The sequence below is a fragment of the Epithele typhae genome (assembly GCF_022376455.1).
Source record: "Epithele typhae strain CBS 203.58 chromosome Unknown BXZ73scaffold_78, whole genome shotgun sequence".
Taxonomy (NCBI): Eukaryota; Fungi; Basidiomycota; class Agaricomycetes; order Polyporales; family Epitheliaceae; genus Epithele; species Epithele typhae.
In genome coordinates, this window is record NW_025954269.1 from 149808 (window position 1) to 173043 (window position 23236).

Genomic DNA, 23236 nt, shown 5'->3' on the forward strand with positions numbered 1-23236 from the left:
CAAAAGTTCAGTTTGCTTGCGCGCACTTGGCGGGCTTGAAAGCCCGGGCCGGCAGGGGCGAGCTTCGGCCGAACCGCGCGCCCGCGCAATGCAGCCAAGTGCGCGCAATCCGAGTGGCGTCGTGGGTAGGCTTGTGGTCCCTTGCGGGCGATTGGGGGGCTCTCAAGTGTAGCCAGTGGATTGGTTTTATTGTGGAGTCTCCGAAACTTGTCGGAGAATAGACGTCTATTGTACGCGTGAAGCTTGCGTGAAGCATGGTCGTTCAGTCTGACGCGTCTAAGTGCTTGACTTCAAATGATCTCCACCACGATCTTCACCCCCCCGCCCTCTCTATGCTTTTACCACCACCCTTCCGCCTTGCTGCCCTTCGTTCGTGAGCTGTGGCATGCAATACTCACGGCAACCCCGTTGAAGGTGAGAATATCAATACCTACGTCTTGCGCCGCACTTCTGTGCCCGCTTCTGGGTGCGTTGTCTGGAATCAGCAGAGCGTGCGGCCAACAGCGTCCCCTCCGGGGCAGCTCAAACGGCGCTCCTCCGATTCTGGACGACGTGACTTGAAGTGTTGACTCCGGTATGTATGTGTAGAGGGTCCATGTGTACGTGTGTCGCTATCATTGTTGCTGTCGACATCTTCATTGTCGTGATGTTCGTCGTTGTCATCCTTTTTCGTCCATACCCGTAGGCTACGGCCTTGTCAGTTTCACTTTGAGCGTCGTCACCCTCACGCTGAGCTTCATTGGCAGATGGGCCTGCGAGAGCCTCGTCTTCTGCCACTCTGCTCACTCTGACCCCCTCTTGACCCAAGTACAAATATCCGCCCAGTCCGCCCGGGAGATATGGCTGTTTCCTCCCTCTCTCACCTCAGCTTGTGCCGCGCCGCCCTCCCATGCATTCCAGTGACCGAGGTCTCACTGGACACTTCGGGACACGCTCTGCGCGGAGCGTGCAACTGCCCAGGTATGATTTCTTTGGTTTGTTATCTGTATTGCCTTGCTCAATCGCCATCTTCGTTCAGCACTTCTATGAACGCCAGTTATCCAGACACACCGCAGCACTCAGACGACCATCTACAGCCCACCCCAACTCGGCGTCCGAGACCCCCTCCTATCAATCACCCCCAGCCTCAGACCTATCAGCGCGACCAACGCATCGAGTCCGCGCGCTCGCAACCTCGTGACATGGACGGTTATTACGACCCAGGGCCGAGTTGGTATGGGCAGGCCGCCCGGGGCGCACGGCAGTTGGACAGTGATATGAGGCGAGTTTCTGCTTCCAACACTCCCCGAAATCGTTCCGCAAGTCCCCCTCCCCATCACACTCCTGCTCTTGAACGACAGACTGCGGATCGGCGTGACCAAAGCCATCCTCCCTCGTTAGGGAGGGCGTCGCAGCCTTCACAAGAGCTGTTTCCTGAAGAACTTGAAGAGATCGACAATGATCCTCAGGCAAATGAAGACACTCCAGGTGAAGACACCCCCATTCACTTCTCCGCACTTTCAAGGACCGATTTCGACGCCATGGTCGCGGAGATCAAAACCGGGAAGGGTCGCAAGTGGTCTATCACGTACGTCGGTGAACCGTTGGCCAGTATGTGACAACTAACTCGTCTACAGCTCCAAGGGGACACCAGCAGCCAACGTCAAGATCCTCTCTCGCTGGCTCCCGTGTCTCTTTGGACCGTATGCTCCGTATGTACTGATCATTACCACAGGCATAGAGATATGGCAGCATGAGCCGATGTCAGAGGCTGATCGTGCGTCACACATGCGCAGTCTGACGAACATGTGAGTTAATCCCTGACATAATATACACCGACTCATACTAGTAAGCACAGGAAATTAGAGACTGCGAAGTGGCTCTACAATGCGTTCGAGTATCTCCTCAAGGAGTTGCCGTTCATCCGGCTTGTTTCGGAGCACCTCAAGTTCAACGCTGGCGCACTATTCCTGATTGCTGGATGTGTACGTTTTTTTCTTAATCGTCGTGGCATACAATCACTTACAATTTTTAGATGGATCATCACGCCCGCGCTGGCCGATCGAGTCACCTCAATGCCATCCGAGCCGACCTCGACCGATGCCTCCCCAAAATCACCCTTCCAAGCGGCGAGATCCTCGCCCCTCTCGCTGCGAACGAGCTGCTCGCTCAACGGAACTTTGGATTCAACACGCTTTGCATGGGACGTCTCAACGTTCCAATCGAGGACCGCGCAGAGTTTGATGAGAACCCAAAAGCGTGAGTCTCATCAGCCCTGACTCGACAGACTCCGGATACCCTCTCACGAAGGTCTCATTACAGGTACTGCGACGAAATGACTGCTCCCGGCGCTCGTCGTCACCCGTTTGGTAACAATGTGTACTCGCATCAGTAATTTCCCAAAGTCCTGTGGGGTCCTGTGGGACCTGACCAGGGTTCCCAGGAATCCAGGGATTTCGCTCCGGGCGTCCGGGCGTCCAGGCCGTCTCCGGGTGTTCAGGGCGCCAGGCCGGCCAGTTCACTCAGGGCTCAGGGAACCCTCGACGCACAGTGAACGCATCCGTATAGTACAAAACCAATGTATTTGCTAGAATGATCGGTAAAGCCGGAAAGAACATGGTATTGTCAATCGTTCGTTTGTGCCATTGTCTCGCCGTCCTCGACTCCTCGGGCCCGCACAACGCGGAGAACTCGCCGCCATACTGCGCTTCATGCAGAACGGGATCGGCGCCCTTCCCTCCGCGCACCACTGCTAGCTTGCCTAGCGCGGCGCGAAAATCCTCCACCTGCACGTGAACGCGCTGGCCGTCACGCGATCTCCGCCCGGAGCTCCCTCAGCCTTGCGTTGACGAACTCGCTCGTCGACCCCCACCGCCACTCAACCTCCTCCTCGCACGCGAACTCCGCTGCGATAGCGCAGTGTCGAGCCTGGTCGAACCGGTCGGCACGTGGAGTGCGCGAGGACGCGAAGCGTTGGGACCGCATGCACGAAACGGAGGGGGAGCAGACGGGGCGCCTCGACGCGGTGGACCTACGGTGCAGTTGTCATTGGCCGTGCCCATGCTCTCCACGTGGTTGACCAGGCGGCCGGGCGCGAATTGCAGAGCCAGGTGGACGAGCGAGGTGGAGAGGAGCATAGCGAGCAACGGGTCCTGCGTCGGGGCGGGATATCAGCACATGACACCAGCGAGAAGGATGTCAGACGGACCGTGTACGTGCACACATTGAACTCTGGGCCCTCTACCGGACTGCACGTCCCTTGCGATCCGCGTCGCGAGACCGAACTGGGGGTCAGCATCGGCGGCGGCGGCATGTGCATGCATTTGCAGCTGCAGCTGGCTGCAGGAGGACGGTGAGCACTTTCCTCACCTGTGCGCAATCGCACCAAGTGATGCAAACACCGGGGGCCCGTGCGCGAGTGTTCGCAGCCGCGCGGGCGGGAGTGGCTCAGGAGAGACGCATGTCCCGGGGCCTGGGTTATGCACGTGCGCACCGCGTACGGCACCTGGGGAGCCATGTTGATTGGCATATATGCGCATGAAATGAACATATAATGGACTCCCCTTCAATATTATTGTCTTGATGGTGTTGATACACTCTTACAACAGCGGCAGGGATGGGTTGAGGGGTATCGACAACGTACATGTGCCTTTATCCGTTCAGACGCCTCCAGAACCAGCTCGGCTTGCTGCGGCAGTTATCAATATGGTGTGGAAGTTGAATGCGAAGCTTGAGCCCACCTTGACTTGGTGCGCACCGTCTGGGAATGGCGAGTAGTCTTGTGAAGGCTAAACAGACTTGGTGTTGGGGGAAATGCCGTGTCTTGTAGTGAGCGTAGCGAGAGAGAAATGCGGAAGACGAGGAGGGGAATGGGGAGATGGAAGAAGAGAGGAGACACGCGTTGCCGTTTGACGCCCGCGTCGTCCGCCTCTCGAAGTCCCACCGCCGCGTCTCGCAGGCTCTTTGTCGTCCCCCATATCCTCTCCAAACCTCCGACACATGCAGTACCTTCGATGGTCTCCTTCCTTACCGCCTGCCACGGTAAATCCGTGTAACAGGTACAGTATTTCCCGCCTTCTGCTTCTGGTGGATAATGCTGGTGATATCCGGTGAGTTTCGATGTGTCCATTTCACTTAGGTACTACCTTGTGTGCTCACCCAGTATTCCCGCACATCGCAACATGGCTATTTTTGCACCCCCCCCACGCGCAGCCCACGACTGTGCAAGGAAAACGGACGAGTTTCCTTGTGAAGACAAAGGTCATCATGCGCAAGTAGTGGATGACCTCGGCTGTAAGACCTCAACAGGGACATCGGTGGCGTCCTCCCGCAGATCAGTGAGTACAGTCACACCGTGCTCAAGCATTGACACCACCTGACCCTTTCCCACCTCCGTACTAGTAGTTCATGCCCGTGTCGAAGTGCAGCGTGGGCATGATGAGGTCGATGTGGCCCACAATATACATAAGCACCGAGTATGCGCCATGGCACGCGAGGTGCATCCGGACCCCCTTCCCCCTCTGTAGCCGTCGGTAACGGCGGTACGACCCCCTCATGTTGCCGTCGGTAACGGTGATACGAGCTCGTACGAGCTCCGGTCATGTAGACCGTCGGTAACGGTCGTACGAGCTCCGATCATGTACCCCGTCCGAGACGGTCGTACGAGCTCCCCAAAGGCGGCACGCAACGGAATTGCGGTAATGCATGTAGTACGTAGCCACAGACGTTCTGAGCACATACCGACTTGTTTTACGGCCGTACGTGCGGTGGTTACCCCGCGGCGATGCAAACACTGCCGGAGCTCGTACGAGCACGTACCCCGTCCGAGACGGTCGTACGAGCTCCCTCAGCTGGCACGCACCGGAATTGCGGTAATGCATGTAGTACGTAGCCACAGACGTTCTGAGCACATACCGACTTGTTTTACGGCCGTACGTGCGGTGGTTACCCCGCGGCGATGCAAACACTGCCGGAGCTCGTACGAGCACGTACCCCGTCCGAGACGGTCGTACGAGCTCCCTCAGCTGGCACGCACCGGAATTGCGGTAATGCATGTAGTACGTAGCCACAGACGTTCTGAGCACATACCGACTTGTTTTACGGCCGTACGTGCGGTGGTTACCCCGCGGCGATGCAAACGCTGCCGGAGCTCGTACGAGCATGTACCCCGTCCGAGACGGTCGTACGAGCTCCCCAAAGGCGGCACACATCGGCATTGCGGTTATCCAAGGCAATCTCAGCAGTGGCCTCGGTATTGCAAATGCATGGACAGGTGATGTTTCCCTAAGGGCTTCCGTGGTGGTGGTAATAAAACGCGACCTATCAGTAGCCGTATTCAAGTGACGAGTAAAGAACAAGTACAGCTCTACAACCAGGAAATCCTGGTTATTACCCGAGGTTGTACGAGTGTGTCCCCCGCCGAAGACGGCTGTACGAGCCCTGTCAGCCGGAAAACATCGGAATTACGGTGGTGTATGAAGTACATTGCCGCATATTTCGGTTGGTCCGTTGGGCTACGGAAAGTACTGCTGCCTGCTTGATCCCCTTTCATTATCCTGTATTTTGAGGCTAACCCGTAGCGATAAGACTAGTGTACGCCATGCTCCTGTGTCTTCTTCAAGTGCGGCTCCTTTCCGGGTCTTCCACAGGTTCAAGTGCGCACATGGTTTTGAGTAATCATTGATACCGATAATGTGTTCGGTATTGCTCGTCATACGATTGAAACATACCGTCAGACGTCAGGTTCTGTGTTCACATAGCTAGTCCATTACAAAATACGAAAGCATATTCGAAACATTGCAGTACTCCACAAACCAAGAAAAAGCCAAGTGTCATTTAACCTCCGTATCATGAGTCCGCGCTATGTTCACGCTCGGAAACGTGCTTCAACAAGCGTTTGAAGGCGGGAGGAGCAACTGAATGCCCAGGCTCCTCGATATTCATCCTCTCATCGGTGGGACCCATGGTAGGATTCGCCAGCTGGCGCGTGAAAGCCGGGGGTGAGGACGAGGAGGTTGAAGGGACGGCCAGCCTACGTGCGAACACCGGTGGCATGGGTTCCACAGCACTGGACAGTGTGCGAGTGAACACCGGTGGTGCAGAGGTCGGTGTTGGAGGGCGGGCCAGTTGCCGGATGAATGCCGGTGGCGAAGCGTCGGCAGGTGCAAGCGTTCGCATGAATACCGGCTGTGACGACGTCGGTTTGGACTCGACGGCGAGCCCTCGTGTGAAAGCCGGTGGTGGGCCTGGGACGGTCAAGGATGCCGACGGCGACTCGAGTGTGCGGGTGAATACCGGCTGCGAAGAGGATGTCGTCGACGGAATGGCAAGCCTTCGGCTGAATACCGGAGGAGACGGTTCGGCAGTCACGGGCATGGTGAGCTTCCGAGTGAATTCCGACAGTGGAGAGTCGGGCCTGGAGGAGCGCGCCAGCAGTCGCGTAACTGTGGACAGGGGGGAGGACGACGAGACACCACCCATCAGGCTCTGCCCTCCGGGGGGGGTAAATGGCTTTGATGGGGCGGTCGAGGAAGACGACGGTGGTTCGAGTGTCCGCGTGAACGGTGGTTCGAGTGTCCGCGTGAACGGTGGTTCGAGTGTCCGCGTGAACACCGGCGGCGATGTGGAAAGGACTGTCAAGGGAGGCACCAGTGTCCGGGAGAAGACTGCCGGTGGAGAGGGGCCAGTCAAGACGGCAGGGCGGATTGGGGGGAGTACCGGTGATACCGAGTGGCGATCAGTCTGGTCGGAAGTGGCCGGTACTAGGGTACGCGTAAAGACTGGGAGTGACGGAGGAGGCGCCATATCGGTCGCCAGTGTACGGGAGAAGATTGGCGGTGGGGAGGGGGATCCTGGGCCGGCGGAGCCTACCGAGTGCGATACCGGTGATGCCGAGCGGAGATCTTCCCCGTCGGAAGTGGCCGGTAACGACCCACTCCGTACTGTGTCCTGCGACTCCCACAGACTCAGCTTCTCATCTTCCAAGATGACCGGATTCTGAAAATGATATCATGTTTAGAGATGTAGGAGTGACTTTCATCTAGACTCACATGAGGGTGGTGGTCCAAGATGGCAAAGAGGACTTCTATGCGATGTCTTCGTGCTGTTTCGCTCGAGAAAACCGTCAACCCTTCCAAAAGGTTCTTCAGAAATCCTACAGCGATAGCAAGCCCAGACAAGACGGAGGCTTCTTGATCTTCATCCCCACGCTGATATTTGCGCACTATCCAGTCGGTGCGAGTCTGGCGCACCGACACTTCCACCGTGTGAGCGATCTGGATCGCAGTGCGCATGGCGATCTCGAGTAAGCCATCGTGGTCGTGTTGGGGGATGCAATAACCGATTCTGATGTCATCACCTGCCATGTTGATGAGTACGAACACCCACTCGCCGCCAATATACCACGGGAGGCAGATGATGCTGTCAGTAGCGAAGTCACCTCGAGCGGTGAGTTTGCCGAAGAGGTCGACCAAGTCTACCGGTGACAGTTGCGTCACGATAGGGGAATAGACGTGGAGGGGGCGGGTGAGGCGGTCGGTATGACGCATCACAATAGCGACGACTGCGTCGATCAACTCGTCGTTGAGGTCACAGTCGTCCGTGGTCAGATGCAAGAAGAGGTCACACCATGGGTGCAGCAACGCTGGCAGGTCGAGCATTCGGGCAGTCTGTACTTTGACGACCGCTCTGTCAACTTCTTCTTGTCGTCCAACTTCGCTGAGCCACTCCAGTCCACGCTCGACATTGGACTGAACCGTATGGACGTTGCGCAGACGTCGCCACAAGTCCAAGAGCCAGAATGGTAGCGGGGTGCCGCGATCGCCGGGATGGATTACCGAACGGAAGGTGCTCGGTAATGCCAGAACGGCATCATCCTTCGGTATGTGGACGGCAGTGTCGGCAGAGTAGTGGTCCACGCAGAAGACCCAAGGCGGCAGGTCTTCCGCGGCGACCGGTGGGGTGCTTGAATACGAGAGCAGGCTCCCGGCAGCCCACGGCCGTGGGGCCACCCCAGAGCAAAACTGCCGGCTGAGAAGCTGGCGGACAGTTGTCGCGTCTGAGGGGATTAACTGTTGGGTCAACTTCTTTGGCGCTTTCTTTGTCTCCCAGTTTGCAAAGGACACGTCGAGGATGTCCTCGTACTGGGTGTTGATTTCAGCATCTGCAACCGAGGTCAGCCGTGTGTGCAGACGTGGCATTGCCGGCACCTACCGCCGACCGGTGATGGAACTAGACAGGACAGGGAATAAGATTTTGGTTGTGGGACTATACAAATGCACATTACCTAGGACTCGAAGGTTGTACTTCATTGTTTTTCTTGCAGTGGCGTGGATTGAGATAGAGGGGGAGGGTGAAATCGTGCGAGAGGGGTGAGGAGGAGGGATGAATTACGTTTGGTTCGACTGTCGGCAGTGACCGACCTCCGCGTGTGATCCCGATACAGATCGGAGCAGTTTTACGTCAACGATGGCATGTTGAAAGACGTGGCGCCTGCTGTGTTCAAACTCTCCCACTTCCAACCACCGAGTTGACCATCTGCACACGCGCCTCTACCTTCTTATCACCGCATCCCACTCTCTGCCTTGCTACCGAACATCTCCCGACATGTCCACCCACCCATCCGAGAGCGACATGCTGACTGTGCGCCATGCCGTCACCGAAATCCACTACGCGCTCTCTCGCCGTCTGTGTCAGACCAAGCTCGGGCACGAGAATATGAAGAACTGGTACAATATGTTCTTCGCTGCGCTCGACAAGGCCTACGACTTCCAGGCGCAGTTCAAGTTAAACACCTGGCCGCGCTACACCCTCGGCGCCTTCTACGAGTACGAAAAATCCCGGCACGTCGCTGGATACACCGGGTCTCCATTCGAGATCGTACCCATTGCCGACACCGCGGCTGCTCAGAAGGCTGGGTACAATTTCGACTTGCACATAGTCGGTAATGACCACGGCCAGATTGGACTCTTGCCGGAGCAGGACGTCGACCTTAGTTGGTGTGACATCGGTAAGCATCCGGCTTTCTTTCCTCCCATCCATATTTTCTAATCTCAGGTTTGAGTAGAAGCCACAGTGACAGACTCACAGTCGATGGGGGATGGTGCGCTTTATGTCTGTTCAGTATCGGTAGTACCACTAATGATTTATCCCAGGAGCTAACAAGTCGAGCACCACGAAGTCCGGAGCTGCGAAGAGCACCGAGGGTACAAAGAGTGCCGGGGTTCCGAAGGTTGCCGATGCTACCGAGAACACCGGTAGTTCAAAGACTACCGGTACTACGAAGAGTACCGCTTCTCCGACGGCTTCCGGTGCTACGACGACGGACGTGAGTTCCAAGACCGCAAAACCTGCGAAGGGGGCGCGCAAGAGGTTTAACCCGAGGATGTCACGGGCCATCAAAAGTAAGTCCCGGAAAAGATCATTCAGAATAGATCTAATTGTATTCTTAGAGCCTGCTGAACCGGCAAAGCCTGCGTAAGTACCGTACTGTGCCGGCATGACGTTGCGAATTACGCTAACACCGCCCCCAGCCGTCATCAGCCGACCAAAGACAAGAAAGGCAAGGGTCGGGCGACGACGGTAGAGGTGACTACCGATGACGATGTCAGCAACGAAGAAGAAGAAGACGACGAGAGCGAGGAGGAAACCCCTCTCCAAGGTATGTGTGCCGTCGGTAATCACAGCCAAACATATTTACTCACTATCACTCAGATGTACGAAAGACACGTTCGATCACCAAGAAGGCAGTGTCTTTTGCGACCCCCACGACGCCACCGCTGTCCAAGACGAGGTGGGCGACATCAGCGGCACCGGAGCCACCAAAGAGGACCACCGCTACGCCGAAGAAGAGGGCGAGGAGCCAGAGTCGTGATGTGACGAGGACTGCCGGGACGAATTCCGGTGATGAAGACAACGCTCCGTCCGGCGGTGGTAGCGGCAAGACCACCACCAAGAAGCCAGTGAAGCGAGTCCTCCGACCCGCTCATCCCGACCATGTCGCGCCGGAGAAGAACTTCGACCCGTTGCCCAACCACAAAGGCCGGATCCCGGTCTATGTGATTCGAAAGGACGGAGTGAGTCGCCAATGTGTTTCTCTCATAGCCGATTGTACTTACCGTTTGAATGGCAGCCAATGGCACACTTCCGGTGTGGACATTGCAAGGCTGCCGGCACCGACTGCCGGATCCTCATCTTCGACGGGTCGTACTGCAAGTCTTGCCGCACGAAGAAGATGGCCTGCGACCTCTCGCCTATTGGGCACGGTAGGCTCGGCGCCGCGGCATACCGCTCATACCGGGCCTTCGTTCAGTTGGCGAACCCGGCGCGGTATCCAGACCCGGTATTGGTTTCTCGTTTACTCTTGGCTCTCCAGGACTCGGGACTCGCGGACTGGTTCTTTGACTGGTACTGGGACTTCTACGAACTCGATCTGGCGACACGGCAGAAGATGATCAACGACCCCAAGTACCACATCGACTTGCATGTGGCGGAATGGAGGACGCCCATTCGGAGGATCGCCGGTGATGTAGAGGTGATGCCGGTACGCAGCAATCTCAGTGGTTCTTCACGAGGGTCCTTATCATTTTGTCATTTTGCAGAACTCTGAGGACTACCCGAAACCCAGGAGGGGAAGGAAGTCTAACACCGACAAGGATACCGGTGAGTACCGGTCCATGTTGTCCTGTTCGGCAGTCAGCAGTCGGCAGTCGGTGATCTTCCGTCGGCATTCGGTGCTTATACCCAGATATTCCAGTGCCACGGCAAAAAAGCAACGAGATCGACGAAGACGATGCTAGCGACGGCGAGCACGATGACGAAAAAATGACCGAGGCTGAAGGAGGTGAGTAACTCCGCTTCCTCTATTACACGCTTGGCCGGATCTATCACTGGTGTGTCGGTGTTCATGTCTTCGGCATAGGATACCACAGCTCTTCCGAACGTGCTGCTAAGAAGAGGCGCGTTACCGGAAGGTCGAAGTCCGTCTCATCGACGCAGTCTCATGTACGCCCTCCGTCACCGGCATTGGATCCGCGCAACCAGCCACCTCCACCGCCTGGTATGTTATGCTTCCCCTAACCTGGCGTCGGCTTATACGGCGCCAGGTTACAACTTTAGAAACGTTCCATTGACAACTCGCGTTCCAGTGGACCCCTTGCGCGACTTCCAGCCAGAATCACTGGTGGCCGCTCCCACCATGGAAGCCACTATCCGCGCGATGCAAGCGCAGATCCACGAGATGGCGCACGAAATCGCGGCTCTGAAGGCTGCTATGTATCCTAGTAAGCACCATTAGTTTGAATTACCGGCATGCTAACAGAGCGGATGTGCAGATAATACCAGTAATATGTTCGCCGGCAGTCAGTTTATATGGCCGGCAGTCCCCACCGGTACGTTCGGTAATGATCACTCCCTGCGTATCATCGGCTGATAACGCTTTCACTAGTGAACCCCTTCGCCCAGTATCCGGCTGGATTCACTGCACATGGCGGAGATGAGTACACACAGAACGGTGGCTACTTTAACCCTCAAGCCCACACCTCTGGTATTCCCGGTCCCGGTCAGCAGGGTGTGCCCGACCCTTATGAACGCATCGCCAATCTCAGCCAGTTCGGCACTCATAAGGATTTGCAGTCAGCGTCGCCTTCTGGTGCGTAGTTTGTTTTTTTTGCGCCACTTTCGTGCTCAACGTCTTATAGGCTCCGTGCCAATAGACTGGTCGGACAGCAGCCTCGGAGTCGGTACAGGCAGTACCGACGGTACTGCCGGCAGTGCCGGGGGAATCGGGAGTTCGGTTTTTGTCACCTCCTCCGACGCTCACACCGGTATTGGCCTTGCTGGTCCTGCTGCCGGCACATCTCCGACTGTGACCATCACCTCTCATGGTGCTGACTCCGGCCCTTCCCCTGCTGGTCCAGAGCCTCTCGCTGCCGATATTCGTGGGGCGGGCACGTCGCCTGTTCCTCGTCCACACGGGCACGAAAATAAGACCGACGGCAATGCACATGTGGATGTATCCTCCACGCCCCACGACACCCATCTTGGCAAGCCTGCCAAAGCCAGCGTTGACATGGTACCCATCGTGACGCGCACCGATGCTCCCTCCGGTGCTGCTGACGGACCCGCCACCAGAGATCACAGGGATGCGGATGCTGAGACCGATAGGGAAAGCGATCGCGATGCGGATGGGCAAGAGGAACCTGATGAGGGGTCAGGCGCGGGTCATAACACCGGCAGGACTCCGGTGAAGGAGTTGGCGAAGTTGCCCGAGGATGCTGATGGGGCGCAGGACATGGACATCTCTGCATGAGTGGCTGTTCTTTCGTTATACTATACCTACTGCGTTCCCTCCTCATAATATGTATTCCACTTGAACTGTTCATACAAACATTCTGTGCAGTGTGAGAGACATGCCGCCGCGAATAAGCACGATGTGGTGTGTTTATTGCTGTGCCGGCCTATCGTTCCATGCGTTTTCACCTTCCGAGCGTGAGTGCCGAGTTCTAGGACTCATTACCGAACGGCCATATTCTTCGTTCGGCACTCCGGGAGCACTGTCGGTAACACTCCCGACCTATATCGGCAGCCATTCGGAGACAGCGATCAATTTCCGAGCATGAATGCCGAGTTCTAGGACTCATTACCGAACGGCCATATTCTTCGTTCGGTATTCCGGGAGCACTATCGGTAACACTCCCGATCTATGTCGGCAGTCATTCGGAGACAGCGATCAATTTCCGAGCGTGAGTGCCGAGTTTCTGGACCCATTACCGAACGCCGTGTTCCCTGCTCGGTAATCTCGGAGCACCCCAGTAACAGTCCCTACCACTGTCGGTAGTAAATCCTAGACGGTGACTCAGAGTGCCGCAGCGACTTTGGCAAAGACCAATCACTTCTGCGGTCTTTGCTAAACGTTGTAAAGTGTGCCTGTGCCGACTAGCCGTATTTTTGAAGACACTTTATCCCAAACGAAGTAGTCCGTGGGCACCTCTACTTGCACGGGCGCTTTTCTATCCAGCCTGCTGAGCACGCATGTAGTGCATAGCAGGGGTAGCCACTACCCTTGGGGGTAGGGGGTAAGGGTGCGCAAGGGTAGGGGTCGGGGTAGGTACCAGTTGACCCCCCAATACCCTTGATACCCTCGGTGGTCCCAGAGCTGCTGTACGTAGCAGCCTGGCCTTGCAGGCTCAGCAGGCATGTGCACTGAAGAACGGAGAGCCGTCATCGTGAATAGGAGCCTTTGTATTACATAAGACATTCACCAAAATTCAGGGGGCTGTCCGAGCGAGGGCCATCCCGCAGATTCTCCCTCCCCTGTTCCCTCATACACACAGATTCTGAGCTACACCTCACCACACTCCACCACTCATGGCTGGAGGATCTTCCCTTAGAAAGGGTGCCCAAGCTCTAAAGCGCCAGGCATCAGCACTATCGGAGAAGGTTCGGAAGAAGAAGCGTATCACAGGTTCCAACTCAGACGGTAGCGGCAACGAAGAGACCCGCTCCCAAGGTTCGTCCCCTGGCATTGTCTCCATCCACGGCTCTGGGAGCGATGCCGATAATGCGAGTGGGACGGAGACTCGGCGACCTTCAACTATCAAGAAGGCAGCACGTGCTGCAGCTTCTGCGGTCAAAGGAGTAGCCTCTGCCGTCAAGGCTACCGGTAAGAAAGCCGCCGGGAAGCTGAAGAAGCGTGGGTCATTCAACTCTGGCACGTCGGAAGCAGACCAAGAGGCATCAAATGACGAAGACGTACCTGCTACAGAGGATGATGACAACGAGCCCAAGGACGAGACCCCTGAGGCAGCTCTTGGTGAGTCGGATCCGACATCGCATCAGAATCAACAACGCCTTATCGCACTTTAGCGCGGTTGAAGAAGAAGTGGTCAGCCCCGGTGTACGCATTCTACAAACCAGACATCAAGATCCTCACCAATGAGAAAGGCCAAATCGTGCACGAGTTCTCTTGCGCGAACCCTGGATGTACACAGAAGATCAAACGTAACACCCAAACCAACGACAAGACATCCACAAAGAACCTCCATCGGCATGCGAAGTCGTGTTGGAAAGATGCGGCGTGGAAGGCTGGAACGGGGGCGGGATCTGCGGACAAGGCTCGGCCCGGTCTGGAGGCGTTCGGTCGCACCGGGAAACTGACTACAGCGTTCAAGCGGGCTGGAAAAGGCAAGGTCACGTATTCAATCGTACAGCATACATCAATGGAAACCAGGTACGCACTCACATGAATCAGTTCATGCTCAAGCGTTGAAGTGTGGCATAGAATCGAGATTGTGCGCTGGTGTGCAGAGAACAAGCGGCCGTTCCGTATCGTCAGCGACCGAGCGTTCCAGTGCTTGATGAAGACGGGCCGCCCGGAGTACAAGATCCCGTCTCCTTCCACTGTCTCACGCGACATCCGTCATGTGTTCGCGAAGTGCCGGCAGCGCATCGGCCGGATGCTTCAGGTATGTGATAGCAGTTCCGCATTCATGGCAGGGTACCGTACTGACGCGGGATGAATACACATGATAGGAATATGAAGGCGAACTAAACTTCACCTTTGACGCGTGGACATCGCCTAACCATAGGCCGTTCATCGCGTTTGCCGTCCACTTGCACCACCGCGGGGCTCCGTTGAGCATGATACTGGATGTCATCGAGGTTGCGGAGTCGCACTCCGGTTTCGTCATGGCAGCTGTGTTTGACGCCATGTTGAAGGACTTCGGTATCCAAGATAAGGTTAGTAGTGCATCTCCATAGATACGTGCTTGTGTTTGCTTACCAAACATTTGTAGATCCTCGCGGTGACAGGCGACAGCGCGGCCGCTAATGACACCATGGTCGACGAGTTGTACAAGAGGCTTGACAACTTTGGCGGTCAGTGTAATCGTGCCCGATGCTTCGACCATGTCGTGAACCTATGTGCGCAATCAGTACTCCGTCCTTTCCAGGTAAAGGAGGGCGACAAGGACACAGCGGAGACTGCTGAGGAAACACTAGCACGGCTGCTCGCGGAAATTGACTGGAGTGGTATGGGTTCGGACACCGAGGACGACGAGGGTGACCAAGCGGATGACACACCTGAAGCGGACGACTCAGACGGTCTCTTCGACATCAATGAAGACATGACAGACGATGAGCGCGAGGACTTTGAGGCTGGTATCGCCCCAATCAAGAACGTCTTAACGAAGGTGCGGCGCACTCAGATACAATACAACAACACACCTGATATCTGCCACCACAGATTCGCACCCTGTCCTTCGCAATCATCAATTCCCCCACAATAAACCTCCCTGCGTGGAAGCGGACACTTCGCGAACTCCGTTTGAAGGAGCGCATGATACCGCGGGATGTTCGAACTCGTTGGAATTCGACGTTCTACATGCTAGACTTTGCGGTTGAGTACAAGGCCGCCATTCACCGGATAACTACGGACCTTGATCTTGGCTTGAAGAAGCACAACTTGGACGACGAGGAGTGGGAGATAGTCGAGCAGCTGCGAGACGTTCTGAAGGTACGTGGCAGTTACGCAATCTTACTCTCACGCATCTGCACCCGCAACACAGCTGGTTTGAACTCAAACCAGCCGCAACGCTCATGGTCTCCCACCTCCTCCCGTGCTCTGTCTCGTCCCCCCATTCTCCAGCTTGGCATCCATGACTAACTGCTTCCTCTTGTGCTCGCTCTCGACGTCCCTTGCAACCCAACAACGTTTCTTCTGGCTGTGGTTAAACAACGCCACTCGACTGCCTAAAATCTCATACGGTCGGCCTGATCATCCGTGATCATCTTATCGCGGATGGAAACGACGCCATCCATACTCTGCATGGCCCTGGGACGCGTCGGGACTACAGGTAAGTTGTTTGTACTGTTTTTCATGCGCATATTCCACCTGTTCTGGGCTCCCGCTGTTGTGGTGCTGTCTCGATAATGAGATCCCGCGTCCTACTGCCCTCGCCTCTGTGGCGTGCACTCAACAACACTCTTGTATTCAAGAGTGCTGATGTGTGCCCCACACGCACATGCACCCCGTTCTTGACGCACTCCAGCTGCCAGCGCGCGGTGTGTGTATCTCACACTCCAACTGCCAGCGCTCTCCGCACGCCGGCTCGCTCGACCTGTGTCCCTTGCGCTGCGCGCATGCTCTGCGGTGCCCGACTCCGCTCTTCGGTGCCCGACGCTCTGCGGTGCCCGACGCTCTGGCACTGATGCGCATGCTTGAGTACGTGCTACACACCACCGTGAGCAGATCCGTTTCGATCATGCTGGTGTGGGGCCACACGTCGTGTGGACGCGGACACGGGGACGTGCGTCGTGTGGACGCGGACACGGGGACGCGCGTCGTGTGGACGCGGACACGGGGACGCGCGTCGTGTGGACGCGGACACAGGGACGCGCGTCGTGTGGACGCTGCGACGCGGACGCAGACACGGGGACCGTGACGCGCGTCGTGTGGACGCTGCGACACGGATGCGGACACACAAGTGTAATCTCTTCTTCTCGTCTTCTTGTGCCTACGTCCCACACAGTCACGTTCTAACTTCTCTCGATTTCACAGCTCTTCGAGAATGCTACCACGTTCTTCTCTAGAAAGGGGCATGTCAATCTGCCCATCGTCATTCCGGCCATGGATCACCTCGACGAGAAACTCACGGAGCACGCACTGGATACTGGAAGAATGACTGCCGCTGTTCGCGCTGCGGTTACTCTTGGCAAGAAGACACTTAATCGGTACTATGATCGCACTGATCATACGGAGGTCTACCGGATCGCGATGGGTGCGTATATATGTCCTGGCCTGTATTACATACTTATATGCGCTCGCTGTGATGATCTTCCTCCAGTCCTTCATCCTCAGATGAAGCTCGAGTACTTCAAGACTGCGAAGTGGGAACAGGACTGGATTGATACGGCCGAGAAGATGACTCGGGATGAGTACCTCCGCAGCTATGCGCAGAGGGATATTGAGCACGACGATCGGGCCCCGAAGCCAACGACTGAGCCACGCCGTAAGAAAGACACTGTGAGTGTTCTTTATCACCAGTACTTGACTCCTGTCTTACAGTTTATATGTGGCATGCGCGGCCAATGCGGTGCACAACAGAATCCATTCGCTCAGCTCCCTGCATTCCAACAGAAGCGTCCGGCTGCAGGGGCGAGCGAGATTGATCGCTATCTTGCGGCGTCTACAGAGTACACTGACGATCCACTCAGTTGGTGGTGGAATCGCCGCCGTGAATATCCCCATCTCTCACGCATGGCGCTCTCTTACCTTACAATTCCTGGTATGTGTATATCATGGTATCTCAACCTCTCGCAGCTCGCTTACAGTAAGGATGCTCCACAGCCACTTCAGTCGACATTGAACGCGTTTTCAGCAAAGGGCGGCTGCTCCTTCCACACGTCCGCAACGGTTTGTCTGCCACGTCTATCCGGGCGCTTCTGTGCCTTGATGAGTGGAGCGAGCTCGGACTCGTTCGAGACACCGACGTCTCGGTTGCCCTTCGAGATGATGCATCGGACGATCTGGAGGGTGGTTGGGAGCTCATTGTGTTGCAGCCACGTGCTGGTACTGATACAGTAGAGTAGGACAATGTCGTGTGTGCTGTACTTGCTACCCTTGTCAAACCCTTGACCCTCGAGTACCCTTGTGACCCTCTACAAAACCCTGACCCTTGTATGAGGGTTGTGACCCCCTGAGGGTAGGGGTCAGGGTAAGCATCGGGAGACCCGGGGGTTACCCCTGCTACGCACTACACGCATGTACATACACTCTAAAGTTAGATACACCCATGCCGACCTCCCTGGACGATGTGGCACAATGTTCTAGTGTGTGTGGCCAACTTTGGTAGGTTTAGCGAAAGGCGATCACCGCCCCCAAGATATGTCATGAAAAAATGACATAGAGATCACCATACGCTGGTGTACTCGTTCACAGATGGAGGGTACCAGATCAGCCCCTTATCGTCTTTGGCTAATGGCTCTGGATAAAACAGGGAGTGCTCGCACCTGCCAATGCATGGCAAACATACATACTGTTGTTGGTGTAGCAGAGAAGCACACATCTGTCCCTCATAATATTCAGGCGTTCCTAGTATGAGACAACAACTTTAGGATATTTTAAATCACTGTTAGGACGAAGTCGCCCAGTTTCACGAAGTTCTCTATGGAAATGCGTCCACTGTTGCATATGTCTTTATTTCACAACATATGCATTGGTGATGACTCCATGCAGTATTTTATAATAGAAGCATTTGGAACATGTTCACATGGAAGGTATGTACATTATGCAGCAAACATGATGTTGAACGGATTCGAACCGGTGGAGATATGCAATTGGGGCACACACAGTGCTTTGCCATGAAGTCGTCTGGCTTCACATCCTGTTCCCTCTCTCAACCACAACAATGTGCCATATCTCACCACAACCTGTTCCGATCACCGAGGTTTTTTCGGCATTGGAACGCAGCGGCATACGGTGTCCATTATCTGAGGTTACACACTTCCCTTTGTACTCACACGCTGCGCTATACTATGTTTCATGGGTTTAGAACAAATGTCACAAAATGAACGATATGTGCCATTGACGATATCTCTTTCATTCAGCCAGTCATTCGAGTACGTGATTGCTGGTTTGACATACAATTGAACGCATACCAATTGTTGCATATGTATATTGCCCATCTGTAGGAAGGAAAGCCGTTACACCACATGAGAAAACATTTGTGGGAGGTAAGAGAGTGCTTGAGAAGCTCACAGTCGCTCTCACAGCAACATCGAACCTTTGCGTACGATACTGTTCCGCAGTTGACGCGACGGAATTTATACACTGACAATATTCGCAATAGATTACCTCTGTGCTCCATTCGTACGCGTTGAATGTGCACTCCCTTCGTACGTGTTGAACATTCGAGAGGGCACAACACTTTCAGCGTGCAGACTGAGTGCCGAGATGTCCAATGCCGAGCGTGTCATGGACACTTCCGGTGACAGTTTGGACTACCGCACTCGAACACCGATCAGCATTCCTCAATGCCGGAGCAAACATCCGTTACCGGTGTGCAACATATTGTCTAATCGATCGCAATCGTGACTATTGTCGTTCAGGATGCAACAGATAGAAGACAGCTCGTGAAACATCCTCAGAACATCTTCATCGTGATCCTTACCATCATGTCGAGCAACAACAACAGTCGACCGGGGAGTGATCTCCACATCCTCATTCTTCACACCATGCAAGAGGCATTGGCCACGCGTTTGCGATACACTGCAAGTGATAAAATCCACCCCTTTCGCGAGATTGGGTGTCCTGGTGGGCTGCAACACCAATTATTTGCTGCTGTTCTTCAAGCCGCCGATCGCATTCATGCCGCATGCAGCTGCCAATGTAAGAGTCCTCTTATTTTTACACGCGCATACCCGCGACTGAGGTTCCGTTAGATAACGTGGACTGGAAGCTAGAGGAGTACATGAAGATGACTCCGAAGACCCGCGGTGTAGCGACTGAGCAGCAGAAAGACCGGCTGAAAGATGCATTTCCGGTAGAGCCGCCGGGAGAGTCCGGTATTCCACCGGCAATCAATGTCCCAGCTACCATCGCCGATTCTGACGGTGTCATTCTCGCATGGATTCTTCCCGACCTCCTCCCAGTGGATATACAGGTTTGTAACATCGAGATGTATGTTATAACTTGTTAATAAACATTCATCCAAGACAGAGCTATGGCGGTCAACAGACGGCCTTGCTCCAATTCTAGACAAGCCGTCACCGAACACCGATTCATGGCGCCTCTGGAAGGAGAACTTCAAGCACGACAAACACACACTCTGTGGTCTTCTCAGTATCGCACCGCAGATGGTTCCTCAAGGAGTACGCACTTTAATACAGTCACTTTGTTATCACTAAAAATATTCTGCAGGGACGAAACGGTCCACAACCCTCCAAGGGCTTCGCCGAGCGCGAAGTGCAGGAATGGCTGGAACGCATTACCGAAGTCGGTGCTATCCTCGACGCGGTGATGCAAATCGTTGCTCCAACACAGTACCGGCAAATCATGGAGTTTCTGAATGAACACATCGCCCCACACATTCCTTGGCCGGTGACCGGTATTGCGCTGCAGATCATATGGAACCGGAAGACCACATATCACCGTGACCAGAACAGTTTCCACCTGTGGTACGACCTCCTGGTCACCGTCGGCAACTATGGTGACCAGGCATATCTTGGACTGCGCAGCCTTGGTTACTCAGTCCCATACTCACCTGGTACTGTTGCCATCATCCTGGCTAAATACGTCGAACACGGAGTACCGGAAGTGGAGGAGACTCGGGTCGCGATTTCCTGGTACAATCGCCGGGAGATGGTCAGGGTATGGGGTGGGGAGGACATGTCGACGACTGCCGAATCAGACATTCAGTCGCTAATGCGTTCGGTAATGGACGCTGTTATCAGTCGTGGACTTTGAAAAAGATGTCACAAGGTGGAACTCATCGTCAAATACACGTTACAGCGCAAATATATGCAGATATTACAATAAAACAATCGTCACTGCTTGGTCTTCGTCCGCTTCCGAACTTGGCTACCTTCACCTGCCGTCCCGGACCTCTGACGCGTTGTCCGCTGCGTCTGCTCTCTATCATTACCGGACGAAGTACCGGGCGCCTGTGCGGCTGCACCAACTGCTCCGGTTGGCGGAGTGGACGTAATCTTGACACCCGCCGCGAGCCCGGCGGCAGTGATCTGGACTGCACGGGTGGACCGCCGCTAGATAAGTCACGTTAGCGCACTGGTTATGCCAAGTGACTGTGAACTATACCGGCGGTTGTTGAAGGTGCTTTGCAGTTTCCTTCGGCGCAGCCCCCGCGACCTTCATGCCAGTGGTTCCCTCGGTTTCGTCAGCTGTTCCATTGCCGGGCAATGTCAGGAGGATGGTCCAGCACCTAGATGGATTAGCGGTGCTGGTTATAAGCCATGAGACATTGTAGCCCTTATTACCGAAGCACTCACCGTTGTCCGCAGCTTTTCCCTTCTTCTTCACCGGGCGTGGCATTGGACCGGTCCGTTTCGGCTTCCACCCAGCTTCGAGCGTCAGCTCCATCATATCGCAGAGGACATTCATGCGCTCGGGAAGGATCCTTTGAGGAGATTACTTGCGCCGCAACGCAATAGCGTCAAGGCGCTCTGCCCGAAATCATCTCCACTGTCGAATTCCGGCGGAGGGGACTCCTCTCGGAAGTCATTTGCTTGACGCGAGTCTCGGGAAGGAGTCCAAACACCAAGCAGATCCTTTGCACTGAGACGCGGTCAAGATCCTCGCGGACCGATTCATCGCCGATCCAGTCGAGCAGTCGGACCATCTCTTGTGCGTCGTTGTAGAGATCATGGCCAACAAACCCGTGGACGTTAGCCCATGTTGCCCACGGAGCGGCTGGAATGGGTGGAATGTCCACCTTCGTCTCGAGCTATGATAGTGATATTATTATTATGTCTTCGCACTGAAGTCGCCCACTCACCGCCTTGGCTACACGGGTCAGGAGGTTCTGGTACTGCGTCTCGGCGCACAAGCTCTCGAGGAACGGGACGACCCCGCCGGGTTTGACACCGTACGTGCCGGACGCACCGCCGGAAGTACGTTGTTCGACGCACAACCGGCGAACGGAGGCCTGACGGCGGTGGTGTCCTGACTTGACGTACCCTGGGCCGTCATAGTCTTCCGACGCACCAGTGGGTGTCTCGTCAATACCGAGCGACTTCCGAACCTCATCACCGTCGCCATCCTCATCTTCTTCTTCGTTCTCCTGATCCTCCTTGTCGCTCGCGGTGTTGTCGTCGGAGTCGTCGTGGCCACCATCACCGGATCGGAGCTCGTCGAACTCATCCTCTTCCCGGTCCTCCTTATCAGCCTCCTCTTCGAAGAATTTGTCTTCGTCGTCCTCGTCAGAAACAGTTGCCCTTCCTTTTCCACTTCTGCCACGCTTCGCCATCTGCCCTTCTTGCGACGCGTAGGCTTACCGGTTTCGGTAATGTTGGTGGGTGCGTTCTCGGTGACGTCATCACAAAGGAGGGCTCGTATTGACCCGGATATGATCGGCAGTGGGCTTATACAGACCGCGCAAGAGGTGGAAGCGCCCTTCCGGAACTTGAAACACCTTCCCCGGCTCAGGCTCGGTGAAGTCTTCCGGTACCGGTAATGATGCCTCAGTCCTCAGGATGTGCGTAATCTGTTACGTCTGAGGGCTTATTCCAGCTGGAATACGACCTAGGCACCTTGTGGTTATGGTGGCGATGCTCAGAGCGCTTGCGTGCTGTCGAGCGAGTGCGAGCGACAACGAGTGAGATTGCGCGTAGTTAGGTAGACGTAGTAGTACAAGAGGAGATTCAAGTCTGGGGAGAGGGCGCTCAGAGGCGTCGTCCTTATATACATGTGGAGAGTGGGGGAGTCATATTAACTGCGAGTCACGACGAGTCCGTATGAGATGTCTCAAGTCACCCATGACCTACGATGACTAGGGGCGTTCGACGAGTCATGGTGTAGCAGCGTGAATCGGGATGAGTCCGTACGAGTCGGAGATATTTAGTAGGTGTTTAGAGAGTGTACATATCGGGGGAGTGGGGTTATGCATAGAAATTAAATGGGGTAACGCACTGGCGTCCTCAATCGTAACATCAGCTCCCTCTCCCGGAGAGGGTCGTCCCGACCTCCTACGTGGTGGTCGACGTTGTCGCGTCCGCGGGGGCGTGCCCGATGCCGACAGCCGTGAGGTCCGAGGCGATCTGAATCGACACCCGATCGACGTACTCCTGGATCGCGAGGTGAGGACCCTCGTAGTTCCGGAGTATGGTGATGGTGGGTTGGTCGAACTTCTCGCGGTAGGCGTTCCACCGTTGGGTGTCGACGATCCGGTTCTCGATGACTTCGTCGCACGGGGCGTCGATGTGCTGGGCGATGGCTTCAGCAACTAGAAGGTGTAGGTCGTGTCGAATCTTCGCGTGCACTTGGGGAAGCCGATCTCAAGGTATTCATAGAGACGTGCGGGGGTGAACAGCTCCGGCCAGGAGTCCAGACGCGCGCCGAGGTAGTGGTCGATGCCGACGTGGGCGGTGATGACATACTGACCTGTTCCCGCTTGGACGCGCCACCGAGGCGTGTGCGGAGGGGGGTGAACGAGAACGAGTTCATCGTCATGGAAGTCGATGATTTCCGCCTCAAGCTCGGCGAAGATGTCGTCGAGGGTGTTGTGGTGGCGTGGGCGTGGGGACT

At 55.5% G+C, this 23236-nt stretch overlaps 7 protein-coding genes across 7 annotated transcripts; 5 read left to right on the top strand and 2 right to left on the bottom strand.

Annotated features, from left to right (window-relative positions):
- Nucleotides 1–1520: 1520 nt before the first annotated feature.
- Nucleotides 1521–2374, top strand: BXZ73DRAFT_106202 (uncharacterized protein; the record flags this gene model as incomplete). The annotated part of the gene is made up of 6 exons (XM_048016543.1): nucleotides 1521–1567; nucleotides 1617–1691; nucleotides 1776–1787; nucleotides 1838–1964; nucleotides 2015–2238; nucleotides 2302–2374. 6 exons carry the CDS (start codon nucleotides 1521–1523, stop codon nucleotides 2372–2374), a joined length of 558 nt encoding a protein of 185 aa, XP_047872985.1.
- Nucleotides 2375–6010: 3636 nt separating this feature from the next.
- BXZ73DRAFT_106204 (uncharacterized protein) lies at nucleotides 6011–8288 on the bottom strand (the record flags this gene model as incomplete). The annotated part of the gene is made up of 6 exons (XM_048016544.1): nucleotides 6011–6644; nucleotides 6706–6740; nucleotides 6922–6975; nucleotides 7029–8140; nucleotides 8191–8208; nucleotides 8264–8288. The coding sequence occupies 6 exons, from the start codon at nucleotides 8286–8288 to the stop codon at nucleotides 6011–6013; spliced, it is 1878 nt and encodes a 625-aa protein (XP_047872986.1).
- A 295-nt stretch (nucleotides 8289–8583) lies between these two features.
- On the top strand, nucleotides 8584–12286 carry BXZ73DRAFT_81360 (uncharacterized protein; the record flags this gene model as incomplete). The annotated part of the gene is made up of 13 exons (XM_048023486.1): nucleotides 8584–8986; nucleotides 9132–9380; nucleotides 9429–9453; nucleotides 9510–9637; nucleotides 9691–10052; nucleotides 10109–10519; nucleotides 10578–10638; nucleotides 10724–10819; nucleotides 10898–11035; nucleotides 11124–11258; nucleotides 11310–11366; nucleotides 11423–11626; nucleotides 11676–12286. The coding sequence occupies 13 exons, from the start codon at nucleotides 8584–8586 to the stop codon at nucleotides 12284–12286; spliced, it is 2880 nt and encodes a 959-aa protein (XP_047872987.1).
- A 1558-nt stretch (nucleotides 12287–13844) lies between these two features.
- On the top strand, nucleotides 13845–14736 carry BXZ73DRAFT_54326 (uncharacterized protein; the record flags this gene model as incomplete). The annotated part of the gene is made up of 3 exons (XM_048021149.1): nucleotides 13845–14206; nucleotides 14312–14441; nucleotides 14509–14736. Coding segments are annotated over 3 exons (720 nt in total), but the record flags the coding sequence as incomplete, so codon positions are not given.
- A 35-nt stretch (nucleotides 14737–14771) lies between these two features.
- On the top strand, nucleotides 14772–14924 carry BXZ73DRAFT_29533 (uncharacterized protein; the record flags this gene model as incomplete). Its single annotated transcript, XM_048017780.1, has 1 exon — nucleotides 14772–14924. A coding segment is annotated over one exon (153 nt), but the record flags the coding sequence as incomplete, so codon positions are not given.
- Nucleotides 14925–15358: 434 nt separating this feature from the next.
- BXZ73DRAFT_54351 (uncharacterized protein) lies at nucleotides 15359–16891 on the top strand (the record flags this gene model as incomplete). The annotated part of the gene is made up of 3 exons (XM_048021151.1): nucleotides 15359–15490; nucleotides 16535–16754; nucleotides 16821–16891. Coding segments are annotated over 3 exons (423 nt in total), but the record flags the coding sequence as incomplete, so codon positions are not given.
- Nucleotides 16892–20560: 3669 nt separating this feature from the next.
- Nucleotides 20561–21959, bottom strand: BXZ73DRAFT_106207 (uncharacterized protein; the record flags this gene model as incomplete). Its single annotated transcript, XM_048016545.1, has 6 exons — nucleotides 20561–20580; nucleotides 20631–20739; nucleotides 20792–20874; nucleotides 20983–21097; nucleotides 21297–21437; nucleotides 21489–21959. 6 exons carry the CDS (start codon nucleotides 21957–21959, stop codon nucleotides 20561–20563), a joined length of 939 nt encoding a protein of 312 aa, XP_047872991.1.
- Nucleotides 21960–23236: the final 1277 nt, after the last annotated feature.